General features: G+C 41.8%; 2 protein-coding genes and 1 long non-coding RNA gene across 5 annotated transcripts; 2 read left to right on the top strand and 1 right to left on the bottom strand.

Annotated features, from left to right (window-relative positions):
- Positions 1–249: 249 nt before the first annotated feature.
- LOC148326461 (uncharacterized) lies at positions 250–17,205 on the bottom strand. Of its 2 annotated transcripts, none has more exons than XR_015846123.1 (4): positions 16,487–17,205; positions 15,912–15,984; positions 12,626–12,828; positions 250–1,070 (listed from the first exon to the last, which is right to left on the bottom strand). It is a non-coding gene; the product is annotated as an uncharacterized LOC148326461 (long non-coding RNA). The 2 variants fall into 2 exon arrangements; XR_015846124.1 differs by having other exon boundaries at positions 12,630–12,828.
- Positions 3,734–15,593, top strand: gjc2 (gap junction protein gamma 2). 2 transcript variants are annotated; one of them, XM_088310878.1, is made up of 2 exons: positions 3,734–3,826; positions 13,406–15,593. In XM_088310878.1, exon 2 carries the CDS (start codon positions 13,435–13,437, stop codon positions 14,668–14,670), a length of 1,236 nt encoding a protein of 411 aa, XP_088167004.1. In that variant the 5' UTR covers positions 3,734–3,826; positions 13,406–13,434; the 3' UTR covers positions 14,671–15,593. The 2 variants fall into 2 exon arrangements, with proteins under 2 accessions (XP_088167004.1, XP_088167003.1); XM_088310877.1 differs by lacking the exon at positions 3,734–3,826 and adding an exon at positions 11,331–11,660.
- iba57 (iron-sulfur cluster assembly factor IBA57) lies at positions 16,517–19,672 on the top strand. The gene is made up of 3 exons (XM_088310879.1): positions 16,517–17,034; positions 17,890–18,239; positions 19,063–19,672. The coding sequence occupies exons 1-3, from the start codon at positions 16,688–16,690 to the stop codon at positions 19,467–19,469; spliced, it is 1,104 nt and encodes a 367-aa protein (XP_088167005.1). The 5' UTR covers positions 16,517–16,687; the 3' UTR covers positions 19,470–19,672.
- Positions 19,673–20,069: the final 397 nt, after the last annotated feature.

Raw genomic sequence — 20,069 nt, 5'->3', positions numbered from 1 at the left:
TGTTTTTCACTCACTTTGCAGCGTGATTATATAAGCGCTGCCGAGTGGAATTTCGGTGAACAAAGTGTCCAATCAGGTTGAAAAGCGAATCGAAAAAAAGGAGTAAACCATGTCCAATCTCATGAAACTTGAGAAGTTACGACCGTGGAGAGAAAAGATCTCATGCAGCGCACATTAAAGCATGGCCATGTGTTCTTAATGTGCGTCGGGGAAATTCCAAAAGTTCACGGAGAAAAGAAAATCAGAGTTGGCGACCCTTCGTCTCAGTCAGGAAAACTTTTTTTTTGTTTTTTTTGTTCCCAACACTGGTCAGTCTTTCCATTGAGATCAATTCTATTGGGAGTCACTTTTTCCCAAGTCCAAAGTGTCTCCATCACAAAATATTTACACACAGCGCAGTTAAGTCACATTTTAACACTCGTAACGGTCACACGAGTATCAAATTAAACGAACCAATCAAGGAATACAAAACATTGAAAAGAGAACAAACACAATGTCGACCACCTTTGTCTTACTTTTCGAAAACACAAACAGATGCTCGACATCAGTGAGAGAAGAGCCAAGAGTCTTGCGGTGTTAAAAAAAAGAACAACACCGGTTAGTGCTAAACGATATGAACAGAATTTTATATCAAAATAGAGCTAATTTAATACTGATAATTGTCATTGGGCAATTTTCTTGTCTCCTTTTTTTGCAGGGAAAAGTATTCAAATAAATAACATCATCTGCTTCAAGTCAAGTTTGCATTTACACCAACAAAAATGGGAATCTAAAATACAAGACGTAAACGATGACGGCAAAAGTCACATGTCATCATCCACAGTGTCGTGTCGCAAAAATGATTGCACTCGTCACATAAAATCAACACAAAGCACAACACCAGTAACATCGCAAAAATCGGAGTTATTGCACGATACCAGCAACAAAAGGAATAGGAAATAAATGAACAGCAAGAATGCACACACACACACACACACACACACACTTTCCTTCATCCGTCTTGTGACACAGCAACGGTCGTCCAATCACGTGTCGTTGCTCTGTAGTAACCTTCTCCATTCAGCATTCATCTGACGTCAACACACAACACCGTTTCCAGTTAGTCATTAATGCGCCATGTCCACACGGAGGAATGGCTGCAATCCAGTTCATTCACAATCAATACGTAAACAAGTCAGGTCTCCGGCCGACAAAAAAACAAAACAAACACACCCAGTTACCGGCAGCTTTAGCTCATTTTGAAATGCTGCTCATAAAAGTTGTTGGGAGTGCCCACTTTGCCGCGATTCAACGACTTATTCATCGACTTTCAACTCGTGACTGCCAATTTGTGAGTCTGTGAAAGTTCATGAAGACGTTTCCTGCCATATAAACTTGCATCACACGGTCATCTACCGCATCCGCAATTGGACTTTGGCGTATGTACTTTCATATACGGCAAACGCGTTCCAAGACGACAGTGCCTTTTCTGTTGCCGGGCCTTCCTTATGGAATGAGCGCAAGCCCCGCCTACTCGCTGTCCACTTTTAAAACGCATTTCAAGACATTTTGATTCTTTAGCTTCCGACTCAACTGAAGTTAGGTCCAATTGTGGTCACTTCCCGGTTGGATTCCACAAGGTTTGTCTTAAAGTGACAAAAAAGGAGTTGCTTCCTTATTTGGCCAAAAACTCGATCATAAATCTCGTCGTGCTCAAAGAATGACTTCTTATTGCGGGCCTAATTGAGAAGAGTCTTGTTGCCAAACAACATGCAGACCAGCTGATGGTTTTGAAATGAGTGAAGAAAAGCAGAGCGACTTCATTCTGATGTTTTTTTTTTACATTTTGGTATCAGTAAAGCTGAGTTGGTTTCAAAATAAAATCCACTATTTACAGAAAACTCAGTGTAACGGTATCATAATTCCCTATTGAAATCGGCTTTATCGTAACAAATTATATTGTTAAAAATAGCGATATATATCTTAGCGTCAAATCATTAGGCCTGATATCTAGTGCTGGGTAAATGAAGCTTCAAATCTGCTTCATGAAGCAGTTGTCGTATTTTTGTATTCCAGTAGATGGCAGTCTCGGTTCAACATTGGGCTGACATTTTTTAAACCAACAGCGCCATCTACAGGACTCAAAAATACAACAACTGGTTCATGAAGCTCATTTGAAGCTTCATTTTGCCATCACTAGTAAGCACAAAGCCCTTTGTTCACGCAAAACACAGCGCCAGTCCGATTATTCAAATCAAATTATTTTGTCTACGTAAACCTCAACACAAAATATGCACTAAGTGGTTTGCACACAACTTTTTTTTTTTGTCATTGAAGTTTGATGGCTCCGTTTCATAGCTGGACGGAACGCCGCCCCAGTAACAATAAGAGGTGACACATAAAGTCAAAAAAGAAACGTGGCTGTTGTTTGGACACAATGTTTGACAAAAAGAGGAGTCAGGCTACATTATGTCAACTCAAAACATCCTCTGAGCCACAGCTGGGGAAAAAAAATGCCTTTGACAATAACCTTTGGAAAACGGCCAAAGATGCGTTAACAACAAATAGAAAACAACCCGGGATTGGTTTTACATGAGCTACTGAATGTTGTGCAATATCAAAGATTCTGCTTTGCAAGGATGATAAAGTTCATTTTGGCTTGACAACACGACCACTCAAGACATCTGATTGTTGTTTTTCATTGATTGAGGTTGCAAATAGTTTGGCATTTTTTCTTTTATGATCAGGGTCCGACATTAACACCAAAGTGCAGTGATGCTGGCCCAAGCGGGCCACCACAACAATCGCTGGCGTTGGGCACAAACCTCATTTCACAATTTGGCACATTTCACATTTTTTTCACGAATCTTTTTGTTAATCCACATGATTTTTTTTTTAATTACGTTTTTTTTTTTTTTTTTTTTTTTTACAATTTATTGATTAATCTAAAGTGTTGAAAATGACTTGCTCTCCTTTGTGATCATTTTGGAGGTACGCCAACAATATATAAATGAGATTAAATCAACAAATGCTTTTTTAAAAATATTTATCAATCAGTATTTTAAGTTTTATCCAATCACATCGATTAGATTGTTAGTGTTTATTTCATTTTCAAATTCAGTTAGTTTTAATTTTTTTTAGTTATCTTTGCCATTATGTTTCATTTTACTGTGGTTTATATTAGTTTTAGTTTTAGTTTTAGTTTTTTTTAAATAAATATATGTATATTTTCTTCAGTCAGTTGTTAGAACTTTTATGACAATTTCAGCTTGATCAGAGCTGAAAAAGGTTGGCGTAATTTAAAACCATTTTTTTAAAAATGGAAAACGAGATCAAACCTTATAGCGCTATCGAGTATTTGTCGAGTGCAGGATTAAAAAAAAAGAAGAGATCTGACGATTGTTGGACCGACCTTTTTCTGTACGGCCATGCAGTAATATTAAAAAAAATGCAGTTAAAATAAGACCTGACATCTTATATTGAATGGACTCGGGTGAGTTTTCTTGATTACCGAATGCATTTTTGAAGGCCTGAACCTTCCCATCCACTATGTTTTTGCTTCCATCCCAATGAAGGCTTCCAAAAAAAAAAGCATGAATGGAGCTGTAGTAAAAAATCATTAATAAATAAAGAGTCGCAGCCATGAAGGCGACGGGGGAACAATGGCGGCCTTCACGACGGGCTGATCTGCTCTCCTGTACTTGGTGGGGATCGGTTTTGATGAAAAATGAGCCATTGTCTCACTTGCCGTGCCGCTGTTGTCGCGTGGGAGCGCAGCGCAACAATGCCTCTGGACGCTCGCCCAGCATGCTCATCGAGAAAACTGAGAAAAGACCGCCGTGGGCAGGTAAGGCACGTTTCCGGTAGACATCAGTTTGCGCCAAAAGTAATTGGACAGTGACAGAGATCAGCAAAATGGATTTGATTTAAAACAACCAGACAGCTTTAAAAAAAAAATGGCATTTATCATTTCAGAATTGCAGCCACTTTACAAAATCACTGTCCAATACTTTTCGGCGCGCCCCAAAAATGACACCATCAAATGAAATGGACTGCATGTGCTATCAGGACGAACATGTGGGTCAGAGTTCTCACACTGGTGTGTTTGTGTGTGTGCTAATATTTGGAAAAGCTCAAGGGAGGAGCTACGTAAAATGTGTTACTCAAATGCCGCGTCACATTTTTGTCATAAATTGAACATAGCCCAGCCGTGGCCCGTGATCGGCCTTTTGACTCATCGAAGAATCTGCTGTGGCGCTTGTTTGTATTGTCGCGGTGCGCTGTCCGCTTGTTTTCATCGTGGCTGCGGTCGTTGCACCTGGACTGTTTGTTACCCCACCATGGTTGAACAAACCCAACGAAAGGCGCATTGTGCCACTTGTTTAGTTAAATATCCGAAAAATGGTTAACTTTCCTGTTTATGTTAGTTCTTGAGTACACCTAAAAATGTTCACGGGTCATTTTTTGGTACACCAAAAAACATTTACGGGTCAAAGTGACCTGCTGCATGTTGAACCATTAAAATAAATAAATACATGAAGAAAAGAACACTTTAGCCCCACCACACGTCCTCCCTTTTTGTCTATTTTTAATCACACCATAAAAGTGAAAACATTTTGTTTAAAAACATACAATATGAATATTTGAAAATATATATCAAAGCAAGCATTGGGTTTATCCATTTGTTTTGAATTGGAGGCGGGTCAAAACTTGGTGAGACGTAAGCATTTATATAACAAAACTAGGTTTGACTTCCAACACAGTTTTTGAACTCACTCTTATTTATTTACCAGTACTTGGAACGAAAAATGTTTGTCATTGTAAATAATTTAGAAATATTTTTTTCCAAAATATATATTTTATAATACGGTACTTTTGAATAGAGCGCTTTTATTCACTATATTTATTTGCGTATTATAAAATGACTTTTTTAAAATTTCTAAATCAATCTAAAATAATTGTTTTAATATTTTATAATATCTTCAACACTTTTTTTAGCTTATTTATTAGTTATTTAGTTTAAAACGTTTGTTTGTTTATTTAGATTTTGTAATACATTTGAATTTACTATATTTAGGACTTATTTATTTACTTGAAAAAAAAATAAAAAATATATACAAATAATATTTTTGTCAAATTTACTTTGACACCCCCAGGTAATAGAAAACTTGCAAATTATCATGGTGACTCCTATTGAATACATGGTTGCCATCTAGTGGCCACAAGTTGCAACTACAAAAGAAAAAGAGGCAAATATTCTAGAGTTCTTCATAAAATTGAGCTTTTTTTACTTCTTCAAAGCCAGTCATTATATTAGCCATGAAAATGTAACCTTCATGCACCCACTGTTGACCTTGACCCCGCGTTTAATAATTAACCTTGAAACAGGCTTATCGCGGCCTTGAAAGGCTGAGTCATGCATCATCTGCTAAAAAGAAGCCGATTTAATGTGCGCAGAGGAGCTGTCGTTGCGTGAATAAGTGCCAGCGAGCGAGTGTGGGAGATTCCCCACGGTGCCCCCCGCAGTGTTGGTAGTTCACTGAGTTGGACCGAGGCGTCTCCAGGAAGGGGAAGTGCAGCTAACGTTTCTCTGCTACTGCAAATGACCCGGACGAGGTCTGCCGCACCTCCGGGCGTGCCCCTGCTCGGACCCCATGACACGGCTGGTTAAGACAAGATAATGTCAAAGCTGAAGACCACCCTCCCCCACCACGCTCTGCAGGCAAAGCTTTTGTTCTTGCCTTCCTTTGGACGGCGAGTCGGATTTTAGTGCCCTGGTGGCAAAACTTCATCAGCCACAGGAAGATGAAGACCTCACATGGGATTAAAAAAACGGCAGGGAAAAAAATGCACATCATCAACATGGAATGGCTTTGGAAAACTGCCATGTGTGGAGCCCTCTCGCGCTCAATGAGAGGGCAACCGTCTCCAACGCGCTTAGCAGCTGACGAAAGGCCAAACATGGAATGACGCACGTGTACTGTACACGAATGAACGACATCATTGTGCGCCGCTTTCAACTCAAACGGCGACACAACTGAGCTTCGAGTGCCAGGAACATGAGAGTGACCGATAAGTTAACTAATTGACTAATAATAAGTAGAATTAACTACCGTATTTTCCAGACGATAAGCCGCTACTTTTTTCCTTGATTTTGAACCAAGCGGCAAATGCAAAGGTGCGGCTTTTCTGTGGATTTTTTTTTTCCCCATCGGCAGGGGCGCGCTATAGTTCATAAAATACGCGAAATAAGTCTCGATTTTTTTATTTCTCGTGGGTCTGTTCTTTTTTTAAGCATTTACTAAAGACGTCAAAGATCCATTTTCTTTTTTTACTCGGCTGGTAGTGAATGACTTTCATTAGCAAAGTTGCTAAAAGACAGTTTTCAGCCTTGGCGGAGGTCTGCTTTCGCTGTCTTGCATCTCAGCATGTTGCATGAGGTGCGTTGCTGATCGCACCAAGTGCTGCCTGCCGCAATATGATCGGACAAACGCCGAGCCGCCATTTCCACTTTTGTTGAGACTTATGTAAGTTCTCCAGTCCAAACATTGACGCTTCACTTTTTGCACGATGGGCTCCTAAATTGACAGATACGCCAGCAGGTTGCACACGGACTCGGCGCGGTGGCTCGCATTGTCTTTTTGGGTGCGACACACTCACGCATCAAGCCAGCAGCCGAGCTCATGTGCGGGAGACGCAGCGCAAGTTTGCCGGCGCCCACCTCAAGGCTTTTTTTCATCTCCGTCGCTTCAGTGGAGCCGGGCCTTCGTCAAACTGGCACGGGACGCGCTGGGCCCGCGGGTAGGATAGGCCCGGCTGAGAAAACGAGGAGCCAGATGAACAAATGAGAAAGGACTGCCACCACTCTCAGGCAGCCTATGGGATAGACACCCCCCCCACCCCCACCCCCACCGCTCCCCCTCCACGCTCAACCCCACCCCTCCCACCCAAACCGCAACACTTTAATGATAGCGCCGCCACACAGCGCAGGCGACGCAGGGGCAGTTGCATGTTTTCGCTCTGGTGTCTTGTGTCACTCTTTTCTCCAGGGGGGGGGGGGGGGGTGAAGAGGTTGGGAACGAGGGTGGGGTGGGAGAGGGGGGTCATTTCCGAGTCACATGGGGGCAGCTCGATCTGTTACATAAACGCAGACCTCCACAGCCCCGCAGTCTGCTCGCATCAACTCTGCCCAGTGCGGTCGTGTGGCTTCAAAAAAATAAAATAAATAAAATAAATAGACTTGCGATGACATTAGTGGCGGCCAAGGAGAGTTGTCGACATCTTCACTCGGCGACGCTGCCAACCCTCACAGCTCACATTGACCTCTTAAAGGTGAAACAAGCTGAGAAAAAAAAACAACAATGCCGAGGACTGTCTTCGATTGGATCGTATTAAAAATGTCTCCTTGCGCAGATTCTTTATTTTTGTTTTTTTTACTCTTCCCTCACAACCGAGACATTTTGCTAAAATTCCGACACGCAATTATTTTATTTTTTTTGTGGTCTATAATCGTGATTAAGTTGAGACCGGAATATTCTGCGGGAGCTGCTTGAGTTGTTACTTTTTTTTTTATATTAACACTTCAATTTATTCCTTGAGACATGATTGCTTTTTCTCACTTCAATTCTTTTTTATTTTTGTGACAGTCCAACATTTTTTTCTTGTAACATTTTGACAATTAAAAAAGAATCTTAAAGATTTTTTGACTTTATTCTTAGATGATTACCTTCTTCTCTTAAAATTGTGAATTTTTTCACTTAGAAGGTTGAGCCTTTTTATCATATATATCACATATTTTGAATATTGGGCTTTTTTTCACTTTTTACAGTGCGACTTTCTCATAACTTTTTTTCCTCCATTGCAATTTTGACTGCAATATTATTGTAAGTACTTTTTTCTCATTAATCTAACTTTATTCTGAGAGAACTTTCTCAACAAATGTTTCAACCACTTCCTGTAGAAACACGCCATTTCTTTTTCATTTTTCTTCTTGCAACATTATCACTTATTTTTCTCGAAACCATAAAACTTTTTAAGATCTTGTATCTTGACGTGTTCCATGTGTAACATGACTGTTTAATATTTTCCATGCACGATTAAAACTTAACCGTATTAACCCACTAGATTAGCAATTTTCTTTCAAAATGTGACTTTATGCTCATAATAATAAATAAAAAATTTTTTGCAAGAGCGCAGCTTACCTCTCAGAATATGACATTTTTCTTTGCGATGTTATTCTGGTCATAGTCTGACTTAACTGTCAAAGACATTTAAGATTATTTTCATATTGTGATCATATTTTCACAAAGAAATGTGGCTATTTGTCAATAGTCTTGTCTATAAAAATACTTTTGAGACCAATTAAGAAAAATTGCATTACGTGACGATGCCTCACGACGCGCTAAAGCGCCACGGACGGACGGACGGACTGAGTGGGTTGGAATTCACGGAGACAGAAAGAAAGGCAGCAAGCGCTTTGCACACAACCGTTAAAAACATTTTTTTTCCCAGTTTGACATGCCACAGCAAAATATAACCTTATGAATATTCAAGAGTGCTGTTTGGCAGTGGCATGTTGCGAGACCTTGGATGGCGAGCAATGTCAAAGCATGTCTTACAGGAGGAAGGCTGCGGGCGCTTCAATCAATAGTTATCAACATGAAGCAGCACACTGTCCCAAAGCGGGAACAGCCCGAATTATCTGAGGACAACAGGGCCGCCGTTCTCTGTTGTCATTGCTCGGAATCTGCGGCCGCTTTGCTTTCAAGCTACACTGACTTTTTGAATGTTTGGAGAGAGTCTGAGATGCGAGTTCAATGGCTGGCCACCAAATTGGCAACATCGGAATATTTGGCATAAAAGCAGAGTTTTGATTGACTCTGTTTTTTTTTTATTATTTATTATATTATTTATATATTTAACCTACCTTTATTTTATTGCTATTTGTGTAACTGAATCAATTAGATTTAATTCTAGATTTTTTTTTAAATCAAAATTTTGAAAATAAAAAGGTTTTGTCGACATTTATGCATTGTCATTCAATGTATTTTATTTATAATATCAAATTGGTCCTGATACAATTTCAATACAATTTTTTTTTTTTAAAAAGCCAACTGATATTTTTCTGGTCGGCGTCGAGTGAAATAAAAGCTTAACGCCTACTGTATTTAAAGCGAGGATGTTCGTGTCAGTATCACGTTTCATTAAATCACTGCGACCTGCGAGTGCTAATCGTCCATCACAGCCAGCCACTTCCACTCACTGTCGAGGAACGTTCACTCAAAGTGACGTTGACTTTGAGGGCCTCCAATGTTCACTTATCAGCCATTTGCGACGTCTGGAGGAGGCAAAGATTTGGGGAGAAGCAGAAGGCAGAAAAGTGTTGAAAGTTGCAGGGAGGGGGGAGATAAATTAATAAATAAATAAATAAATAACAAGCACGTGCTTATTTGTCCCTGCGGGATTGCACATGTCCAAATCCCCAGCGCTCACTCCAGCAGCGTCCCCTGTCTTCTGACCAGGGGTGCCAGCGAGCTACGCCACATCTCCTCCGTCACATGGCGAGGGCAGGCTGCGAGGCGACGAGTCCTGCGGGCCCATATGGCTTTTCTTTGGACTGGAAACTACTCAGACAGCACTAAGATCCTCTCGTCTTGTTGCTCGTTCTTCTCGGACAAAACTGAGACCATGATGCTGATGAGGGGGGGTGGGGGGGTTACAATCGCCGTACATTCGCGGTTCGGCACTTGTGAATTTGCGTACCCTCGGTTATTTGCTGAAAAAATGTTTGTTTGCTGTTTTAGCAATTAAAGCAATACTCTAATGCCAACTTGAGGAATCGTTGTTGATTCCGTTCCTGCAAAGGCAAATCATCGCTAAAATACCAATATTGCAAATTGTCGTCAATTTTAAAAACGTGAAAATATTGCAAGCATTTTTTCTTTGTTACCAATCAAACTTTGAATAAGAATCGCATGGTCGTCAAACAAACAACATTTTCCTTGATTCTGATTTGAAGTTAAGCAAGCTTAGCGGATGGCAATGCAAGATGGCCGCCGGTGGCTTCTCCATCATATTTACGTCGTCGTTTAAGGGCCGCGTCTCACTTCTTTGTGAAGTTTGGCATTTGGCGACAGAAGCTCACCGTATTCTTCTTCAACGCTCGTCATTGAGGATCATGCAAGGCTGACATTTTAGCATTTTATGGTCACCGTGATGATGGCCAGATACAAGCCAGACACGAAAGCGCCATTTGTTCATTTGACTTTTGAAGGATCCCTTCCCGAATATGACAGCAGGCTCGGGTACGCTCTGTTATCTGTCCTGGATGGAAGATGTAAATATTATCATTACTTACATGTGACCGAGCGGATCTGCACCCAAGCTTCTCATGTCGCGATGATATTTTTGTACTCAAACTATTTTTATTGGGTTTTTTTTTTTTTTACTACTTCACTCCTACAATCACATCTCCTTCATCCAGCTGAATTTGATCTTCGTAAAAGTGCTGCATTTTATGGGGAATCATCCAACCGCCCCGTTCTGCCCACACGACAATGAAAACGTTTTGCAGTTGAGCCGCTGTTCAACTGTTAGGGTTGAAATTCGGCAGCAATCAAGACAAAATATTTTGCCGTACATCTTTGGAACAGTCACATTCGCAAACTATTTGTCCCAGGCATGGCTTTTCGCCTCGGCTCTAATGATAAAATGCAAGTATTGAGAGACAAAAAAAGAAAATGAGGCTGTAATTAATTATACTGTAAGGGGAAAAAAAATCAGAATCAGAATCACTTCGATTGGGGTATGCCAAAAACACGCAAGGAATTTATTTCAGGTAGTTGGAGCCACTAAATAACAACATGAACAAACAGGAAATTGTGGAGAGTCGTTACGCGATGACAAAACCATTCACAATTCCACCCAAAATTATTTTCACACACCATTAGTGTGGTGGTGCTGATCGATCACGATCCAAATCCTAATTTTCATGTTTTTGTTGAAAAAAATAAAAAATAAAAAATACAAGTTCATTCTTGTAATCTTCCGATTTCTCCCTCCAATATGACTTGACTCTTTTTTGATATTTTTATGACGAATGCAACTTTATTTTTCAAACACAATAAATCTCATTTTGGAATTGCCTAACTTTAAGTGACAATTTTCTTTTTTTAAGTATAGACGCTTTGATTGGGTCTCGTCAGATCGCACAGGTGTGTCGTCGTCCCTGAGTTGATCTTAAACCATAAGGAGAGAGAGAGAGAGAGAAAGAGAGAGAGTGTGTGTGGTATACACACAGAGAGGAGGAGAAAGAGCGAGGAACCTTCCTCATCTGCGTTCCAAATGTTGCACATGAGCGGCGAGTGTGTGGGGATGAACTCGCTCCCTCACGTCATCGCGCACGGCCATATTCTCACATCTCAACTCTTGGATGAGGGTCTCGTGCCAGAGGAGGATTTCTTTTTGTTCTTCCTTTTTTTCTGATTGAATAAGACTTCCTGCATGATAAGAAAGCTGGTGTAGCAAAATCCAGACCCGAGCCAGAATGTGAGGAGGGGAAAACGGATCCAAAAAGAAAGTCTTACACCTTGGAGGATGGAGGTGGTGTTCTACGCCTCGGATTGGGCAGGGGACCGAAAGGGGCGCTTTTAGGACGGGAAATGCATTTGTCACTTCTACAGGTGGGTTTTTTTTTTTTGGGGTGGGGGGGTCGTTTTCAGTATTGACCTTACAATTAATAACATAATTTAAGCTTCAGCTGTAAATGCAAAACCACAGATTAACGGAGTCATGTAGCATTATATTTATATATCCGTACATTAATAGCAAATACTTGTTAAAATACGGAAAAAAATACTAAAACTATTGTTCAACAGGCATCCAGTGAAGTCCAATACAAAAAAATGGATTTCATATTACAATTTTGGGTGAGGCGTGCAACCGAACTGCATCATGCTGTCAACGAAAATTTGGGTTTGTGTGTGGCAAAATGTTTGCACTTTTGGCACATAGCCCGCTCAGTAAATTCTACAGATTGGCAAGTTAATGTTATATTACAGAATAGTTGTCTCTACATTATATATATATATATATACATATATATATATAGATAGATAGATATAGATATATATATAAATAAAATCATGTTTGTATTGTATATTTATATATATTTTTTTCTTTATGCATTTTATCATCTATTATCCTCTTTGACCTTGAAAGAAATGTTGAGAAAGGCAATTCTGAAAATGATCATGAACTCCTTCACTGCCCTTGACGACTATAGAAGCCAAAAAGTACATTCATTCATTTTACCGGTGCTGGCAGTGAATGAGTTTGTGTAAAATTTTTCATAAATGACTAAGCTCAAGTCTAGAACGGCCACCATTTTTTAATCTATCTTTTTATATAAGACCACTTAAAAAAAGAAAAACATAATTTTGTAATGCATCATGTGATCGTTTCACATTCGCCAGTTCATTCGAGCAATAGTAACAGTCGATTGAAATGAATCAAACGTCTCCTTGCACCGGTTTCGGATGACCTCAGTTGACCTACAGCCCATCGTACTCATTTAAAGTTGTAATTTGAATGGAAACCTTCATAGCGAGGCGGCCCCTCATGTCATGCCGTCCTGAGGCACACTTACCCACCATTGGTGCCATCTGTCTCCACGAGGCCAAAGCCTTCCCAGTGTGGGCAATGCTGGATCAGGAGGGGCTGTGCGGGCATTTTTCACGCCAGAGCCTCTCCTGTTCCCTCAGATGGCAGGGGAGATGGCACATCCCACGCCGGGGAGCGCGGCGCGCCACAAACTCAGGGATGGGGGGGCTCATCATCGCATCAAAGACACTGTGGAGAGGAGGAAGACCAAATATTTTCAGCCACTGCCAAAATGTTACGCGCTACCAAAGAAAAAAAGGACTTTTTGGGGCTCATTTGCAGCGGAACGGTGCGAGGTCATTTGTTGAAATGGATTCGTTGAGAATTTAATATTGTAATTATTGATCATTAATTCAATTTGAACTCATTTAGACGTCAATGATCCATTTTTCTTTTTCTTACTCGACCGGTAGTTAATGAGTTAACTGTTGGAAAATTCAGAACAAATTGCCTACAGACAATTCAGAAAAAAAAATTCAGATTTGCAGCTCGGGCAGGCACTCCAGAAAGACAACTAGTTGTAAACAAGCAATTAAAAAAGAAAAAGCGGTCCATAACATGTCATGATCGTTTTGACTTTCTGTCAGATCCATTCTATTCAGATACTCCATTGGACCCTCAAAACTTTTGGGTTAACCCCGACTTGATTTCCTTTATCGGTAGATGAGAGACAAATCCCCCAAACAACAAATGGTCACCAGTTCAATCGGTGATATTCGAAATTGGACGCAGCCAAATGATTCAATTCTGTCTCCTCTCCCCGCAGACTCTAGTTAAAAAGCTAGCGAGGGCAACATGAGTTGGAGCTTCCTCACTCGTCTGCTCGAAGAGATCCACAACCATTCCACCTTTGTGGGCAAAGTGTGGCTGACCGTGCTCATTATCTTCCGAATCGTGCTCACGGCCGTCGGCGGGGAATCCATCTACTCCGACGAGCAGACCAAGTTCACCTGCAACACCAAGCAGCCGGGCTGCGACAATGTGTGCTACGACGCCTTTGCGCCCCTCTCGCACGTACGCTTCTGGGTCTTCCAGATCATTATGATCTCCACGCCCTCCATCATGTACATGGGCTACGCAATCCACAAGATCGCTCGCTCGTCGGAGCAGGAGCGACGGCGGGGTCACAGGATTCGCAAAAAGCCGCCGGCTCACTCGAGATGGCGGGGAAGCCACCGTCTGGAGGACGTCTTGGAGGGCGAGGATGACGACGCCGAGCCCATGATCTACGAAGACGCAATGGAGGGTCCGGAGAGCGGTACTCGCAAAGAGCAGCCAAAGCACGACGGTCGCCGAAGAATCCTTCAAGAGGGGTTGATGCGCATCTACGTTCTTCAGCTCTTGTCGCGAGCCGTCTTTGAGATCGCGTTCCTTGCCGGACAGTACCTCCTGTACGGCTTTCGAGTCAGTCCTTCCTTCGTGTGCAACCGGGTCCCCTGTCCGCACCGAGTGGACTGCTTCATCTCCAGGCCCACCGAGAAAACAATCTTCCTTCTCATCATGTACGTGGTCAGCTGCCTCTGCCTCATCTTGAACGTGTGCGAGATGCTTCACCTGGGAATCGGCACTTTTCGAGACACCCTGCGCCTCAAGAGGAACCGGGGTCGGCGGACCTTCGGCTACCCCTTCTCCCGCAACATCCCGGCCTCCCCTCCTGGATACAACCTTGTGATGAAGACAGACAAGCCCAGCCGGATGCCCAACAGCCTCATCAGCACCCATGAGCAGAACATGGCCAACGTGGCCCAGGAGGGGCAGTGCACCAGCCCAGACGAGAACATCCCCTCCGACCTGGCGAGCCTTCACCGCCACTTGCGCGTGGCCCAGGAGCAGCTGGACATGGCCTTTCAGACGTACCAAACGAAAAATCACCAGCAGACCTCCAGAACCAGCAGTCCGGTTTCCGGGGCGACCGTGACGGAGCAAAATCGCGTCAACACAGTCCAGGAGAAGCAAGGGGCCAGGCCCAAGTCGGCGACGGAGAAGGCTGCCACCATTGTAAAAAATGGAAAAACTTCTGTCTGGATCTAGAAATAGTTTGTCTTTTAACAACCTTAAAGCAGAAGTCTTCGATCCTGTTCCTTGAGGGCCGGTGTCCTCTCCCTGCCCCACACCTGATTGTGATCATTTGAATTAGGTGTGAGGCAGGGACAGGACACCGTCCCTCGAGGAACAGGATTGAGGACCCCTGCCTTAAACCACAATCAGACCATTTAACAGGATTACAGAACACTGCGAACTTTATAGAGTTTGAAAAAATACACACACATCAAGAAACTGTTAAGAATCGTCTTTGTCACTTTCCAGTGTAATTTTGTGCTTTAACATCCACCTTAGTTAGTTCCGTCTCTAACGCGACTAATTCATCAAAACAGAAACCAAGAGTGTTGAGAGTTATTTATTGACTGTTGCCAAACTGGATTTATTCGCCGATTTCTTGGGAAGGATGACTGCTGATTGTTGCCACAAAGAAGGGTATTTAATATGAATGGGTTTCGTTTCGATAGTATGGCGAGTACAAATGGGTGTCGTGGAAGCAGATTAAATGTGAAATGTTTTCATAAAGAATCATCATGATTCTGAATGCTCTCCTGCTAACAGATCCATTCATTTTCTGTCATTGCATGTTTAATCCCCTCGCCCCCCCCCCAAAAAAAAAAATCAATATCACATTTTTTAAGCAAGAGAAATGATTATTTTATATCATACTTGTTTTTTTGTTACCTAAAGACGATGCATGCTTTACATAGGTTACGATAGAAATCCCACCTTTAGCGATGAAACTACAGGTACTTATGTTTAGGCATGTCGAGTCTCGAAAATGAGTGTTTTTAAAATGGATTTTAACATTTAATCCTGCCTTCAATTTTATCATTCATCAAAAGTGCCTCGAACTTTTCAAGACTGTTCATGTATTTTATTCTGGAAAAGAAAATAAAGTTATTGGTAAACGCTGTGTTTCCCATAAACTCATTTATTTGACGATGAAAGCAGACAATTTAAGACAGGGACGGCACGGTGGATGAATGGTTCGCTTTTCAGCGTTCAGAGGTTGTCGGTTCAAATCTAGGCTTCGTCAAAAGTCTGGCTCTTTTGAGGGGACAGTGCTGTCTCATGCAAATGAGCCACTGCTCACCTCCATCAATGCTGAGTACAGCCATCATTATCATGAGACTCAAGCAGGCTACGGGGTTTAGACGAGGCTAGTGATAGAGAACGCCCTGAAAGTCAGTAAAAACATAAGTGGTGTTGGCACGCGAAATTATACGTACTTGTTGTCGATTACGGTGCTGCAGATCCAAGCAGGTGTCGCATGCTGTGGTCAGATCGGCAAAGGCAAATACCCTGAAATGCAAATAGTGCAATTATTGTAATGTATTTGTATTAGTTTATGATAAAATAATTTGTCTCAGAGCAAATAGTTTTTTATAATAATACATAAATTATGCATAGAGAGTATTAAAATGACTACTGTACTTTATTTTGACATTCAGCTATTACGGATATATATTTACACGTGATAAAGTGTGTCCCAACAAATATACTCGCTCTTTGACTGCCCATGTTAGTTAGACCATTGCTGTTTTTTAAACAATAAAAAAGAGAATGATAACTAATTTCAGCTTCCTGATGAAAAAACACAAGCTTTTTACTTAAAAAAGGGGGCATTTGGGCTGGCTAATTCCTTTAAATCAAAACGAAAGGCAGCGCTTGATGAGTAACGGTTATTCAAAGACGGATTCGTTTTAGACTGGCACCCAGTGTTTACATTTATCATATCATGTTTTATCATTGTTGTTATTATTTTAACAATAAGTAGCTTTATAAAACGTCAAATAAATGTGACCTGAGAGATCGTGACTGAGCACTTGTTGACATCCAGCCTTAACTCCCCCACGTGCTCCACTATTATGGAGCAAAGGATTGTGGGTAAACAAAATGGCGACCTCTGTGATGTCCTATATAACGCAGCTGCCAACTACTCTTATTATTTAAGCGGACTTTCGCCCGTTTTCCCACGCTGTAAACTACCGCGGAGGTGTTCATCATGAAGCTGTCTTGTATCGTGAGGCGGGCGCTCATCTCCAACGGTCCCCTCGGTGGAATTGCGAGCAAATCCGCCGGCTTCGGCGTCGGTGTTTCGGCTGGAGCGGCACTCCGGGTAATGAAGTTCAGCCAGGCGACGCTTGACGACACGGCCGCGCCGGGCAAGCTCGCGTGCTACCGCCTGGTCCACAGGGCGCTGGTCCGAGTGCAGGGAGCCGAAGCGAGTGCCTTCTTACAGGGGCTGGTCACCAACGACCTGCAGCAGCTGAAGGAGGCCGGCGGCGGGGCCATGTACGCGCATTTACTAAACGTACAGGGGAGAACGCTCTATGACGTCATGTTATACAGGTAAATTTGCTGCGTTGGAGAAAACTCGAAAATGTTTTGTTTTGTGAAACTAACAACGTTAAATTGGCGGAGCATGGTGTTTGTTTCTAACTTTTAATCTTCGTATACTAACTAATGTTGATCGCAATGCACTTACATGTACAATGAATGCGAAACAACATCTTGCTGACCTCGTCAGCCATTTTTTTTGTAAAATTTGTGCGGAGGTTTTCCGGGAGCGATGAACGCAGCATTTGATGCCATTTCCTGTTGCGTTTTTGTTGGTGAGTTGCATCAATTTAGTCGCATTTCAAAGCCGCAAATTTTCAACAGTGCTACTGGGGAATAACAGAACTGCCTACTTTCTTACCAGATGTATGACAAAAATACTTTGGGCAAAATAGATGCATACGTGCAAAATACATGCTCTTAATATATTTCACTGATGATGATACATTTTTCATTACATGTTTGTATGTTTCCTGATCCAACAACAAAAAAATATTAGCTCTGCTCACGTTGACCCAGTGTAGGTGCAACTAAGACATGTCTGCCATCTAATGGTGAATGGTGATATTACATCCTAAAATAGCTGCCTCCTGGAAAGACAGTTCCAATGCAAAGTCTGCCTTTTCTCTCTGTCCTTGTGATTTTTATTCGTCTTCCTTCGAAAAACATATGATAGGTTCATCTGACTATTAATTGTCCATATGCCTGATTGTGAGTGTGAATTGTGCCCTGCGATTGGCTGACGACCAGTCCAGGCCTCCCACTCAAAGTCAACTAGGATAGGCTTCATCTCACCGCAACACTGAATGACGATAAGTCCTCTAGAAATTATAATTACGACTTTTATCTTGTTGTATTTTCTTCCAGTCATAAGGAGGCGACAACAGGAAGTGGCGTCCTCCTGGAGTGTGACAGCACCATGACGGACTCGCTCCTGAGACACCTAAAAGTCTACAAAATCCGCAGGAAGATAGACATCCACGTGCGTCCAGACCTCTTTGCTTGGGCCGTGCTCCCCCTGCAACAAAGTCACAGCCAAGGTTTCAGTAAGCCCGCGCTGTCCTCACCCGAGAAGGCCGTTGTGTGGGAGACGGACCCACGGACACAGGACATGGGCTGGAGGTTGGTGCTGGACAGTCAGGTGGACCCGTTAGATGTGATTGCGTCATGTCAGAAAGGCGACACTGAGGAGTACCACAGGCATCGCTATTCAATAGGTAAGTGTCAAACATTGTGTTATTGCTTTTTTACTTTTTTGACACTGCATCTTGTCCATTTAGGCAGTCATCCTACCCTTTGCAAGTTATTAATAAAGCCGATTTTTTTTTAATTGCACTGCCCTTGATTTCTTTGTTAAATTCCTGATTGGATTCTTACTGAAAACTCATTTAGTTAGCAAAGTAGACGTAACCTTAATGTTTGCAGTCCAATAATTAAAGCCGTAGTCTGTTTTTTTTTTTTTTAACAATGAAGAAAAATTCAGAAGGTAAAATGTCATTTCCATTTGAAAGAAATTAATTTCCAAAATGCTGTTAAACAAATCAGGTTATTATTAGATTATTTTTAATTCCTAAAAAGAAGCCTTGCGTTCTATTTTCAGAATTTAGCTCTTCATTTTTTTTAGCCCTTTTCTGTGAAATGTAATTTTTTTATTTACATAAGTATTGGGCCTCTTAAAATATTTTTTTCTTCCATTTATTTTATTTGCAATGTTAAAATTTCATGAGTCATTTAAAAACTGTCCCCAGTTTATTTTACATAAAGACTTGCACGTTGTTTTATTTGTAAAAACTATTTCTTAATGTTAACATTTTATTTAGGATATAAAGAAAACATGTCTATTTTCTAAATGTGTGTATATATATATTTTTTTAATCTGTCTCTCTATTGTCAGTTTGCACATTTTTCAGTATTAATAGCTTGGAAAAATAATTAAATCCAATTGTTCACATTTGTATTGTCAAGCCTTTCTTACCAGTGAGTAATGTGGATTGTAAGCATGTTTTTCCTTTGTTGTCTGTTGTCATCATTGTTGTCCAGGACTTCCAGAGGGAGTGAAAGACCTTCCTCCAGGAGTGGCGCTACCGCTCGAGTCCAACCTAGTCTACATGCAAGGCATCAGTTTCAGCAAAGGCTGCTACATCGGCCAGGAGCTGACAGCCAGGACTCATCACACCGGCGTGATTCGCAAGCGCCTCATGCCAGTGCGCTCGTCGGCGCGCGTCCAAGACCTGGAGGAGGGCACCGCGCTACACACGCAGTCGGGCAAGCCGGCCGGGAAGCACCGCGTGGGGCTGGGAAATCTGGGCCTGAGCCTGATCCGCCTGGCTCACGCCAAGGAGGTGCTGACGGTCAAATGCGCCGAAAACACCCAAGTGACGCTGGAGGCCTCCGTTCCCGACTGGTGGCCTGAAAACGAGAAAAGCGAGTCGGGAGCTTCTATGTGACTTACATGAATGCTGCTGACACATTTCAAAAGGAAGCCTCAAGTGCTGTTTCAATGTCACAACTTGACTGTTTATTTTTAAAGGGCAAACGATGAGATTGACACGTGCACTTCACAGCGACACACCAATCATGTCATAAAACGATGTGAGCTTTAACGAAACGTGACATACAATGGTGTATGAAATAAATATTTGATAAGTGCCTTTAGTGTCATTTTTCATTTGCATTCAAGCTATTTCCAGTATACACAACTAGGGTTGCAAAACACACCAAGGCCATTGAGGCTTAACAAGCAAGAATTTTTTTTTTTTTTCCGTGGAGAACATTTACACATTATTTGTGAATTCTGCCTACTTCAGCTGAGCTACACCGAAGAACTACCATGTCAAAGCAAAAATGTGAGCAGACCTGCTTGCTGATGTGTCCGCTTCATACGCCACATGTCCGAATTCAGAACATAATCGACACATTTAATTGTACAGTTGTGATGAAGTGCTGCCTCTACGGGTGAAAATAAAATCTTGATTTACTGTCTTGAATGACTTTACTATTTATTTATTTTTTTTAAGAATTGGGGCTTAAAAAGTACTCACCATCTC

This window comes from Idiotropiscis lumnitzeri, chromosome 12, assembly GCF_059441095.1.
Source record: "Idiotropiscis lumnitzeri isolate Australia: NSW breed Sydney's pygmy pipehorse chromosome 12, RoL_Ilum_1.0, whole genome shotgun sequence".
NCBI classification, from domain to species: Eukaryota; Metazoa; Chordata; class Actinopteri; order Syngnathiformes; family Syngnathidae; genus Idiotropiscis; species Idiotropiscis lumnitzeri.
The sequence above is the reverse complement of the archived record's forward strand: the minus strand, read 5'-3'. Positions and strand labels throughout refer to the sequence as shown.

What these genes read in the sequence shown, in the direction of transcription:
- gjc2 (XM_088310878.1), top strand. Translation starts at nt 13,435, where the DNA reads ATGAGTTGGAGCTTCCTCACTCGTCTGCTCGAAGAGATCCACAACCAT.
- iba57 (XM_088310879.1), top strand. Translation starts at nt 16,688, where the DNA reads ATGAAGCTGTCTTGTATCGTGAGGCGGGCGCTCATCTCCAACGGTCCC. An exon ending in TATGACGTCATGTTATACAG is followed by an intron (nt 17,035 to 17,889) that starts GTAAATTTGCTG and finishes ATTTTCTTCCAG; the next exon opens with TCATAAGGAGGCGACAACAG. An exon ending in CAGGCATCGCTATTCAATAG is followed by an intron (nt 18,240 to 19,062) that starts GTAAGTGTCAAA and finishes ATTGTTGTCCAG; the next exon opens with GACTTCCAGAGGGAGTGAAA.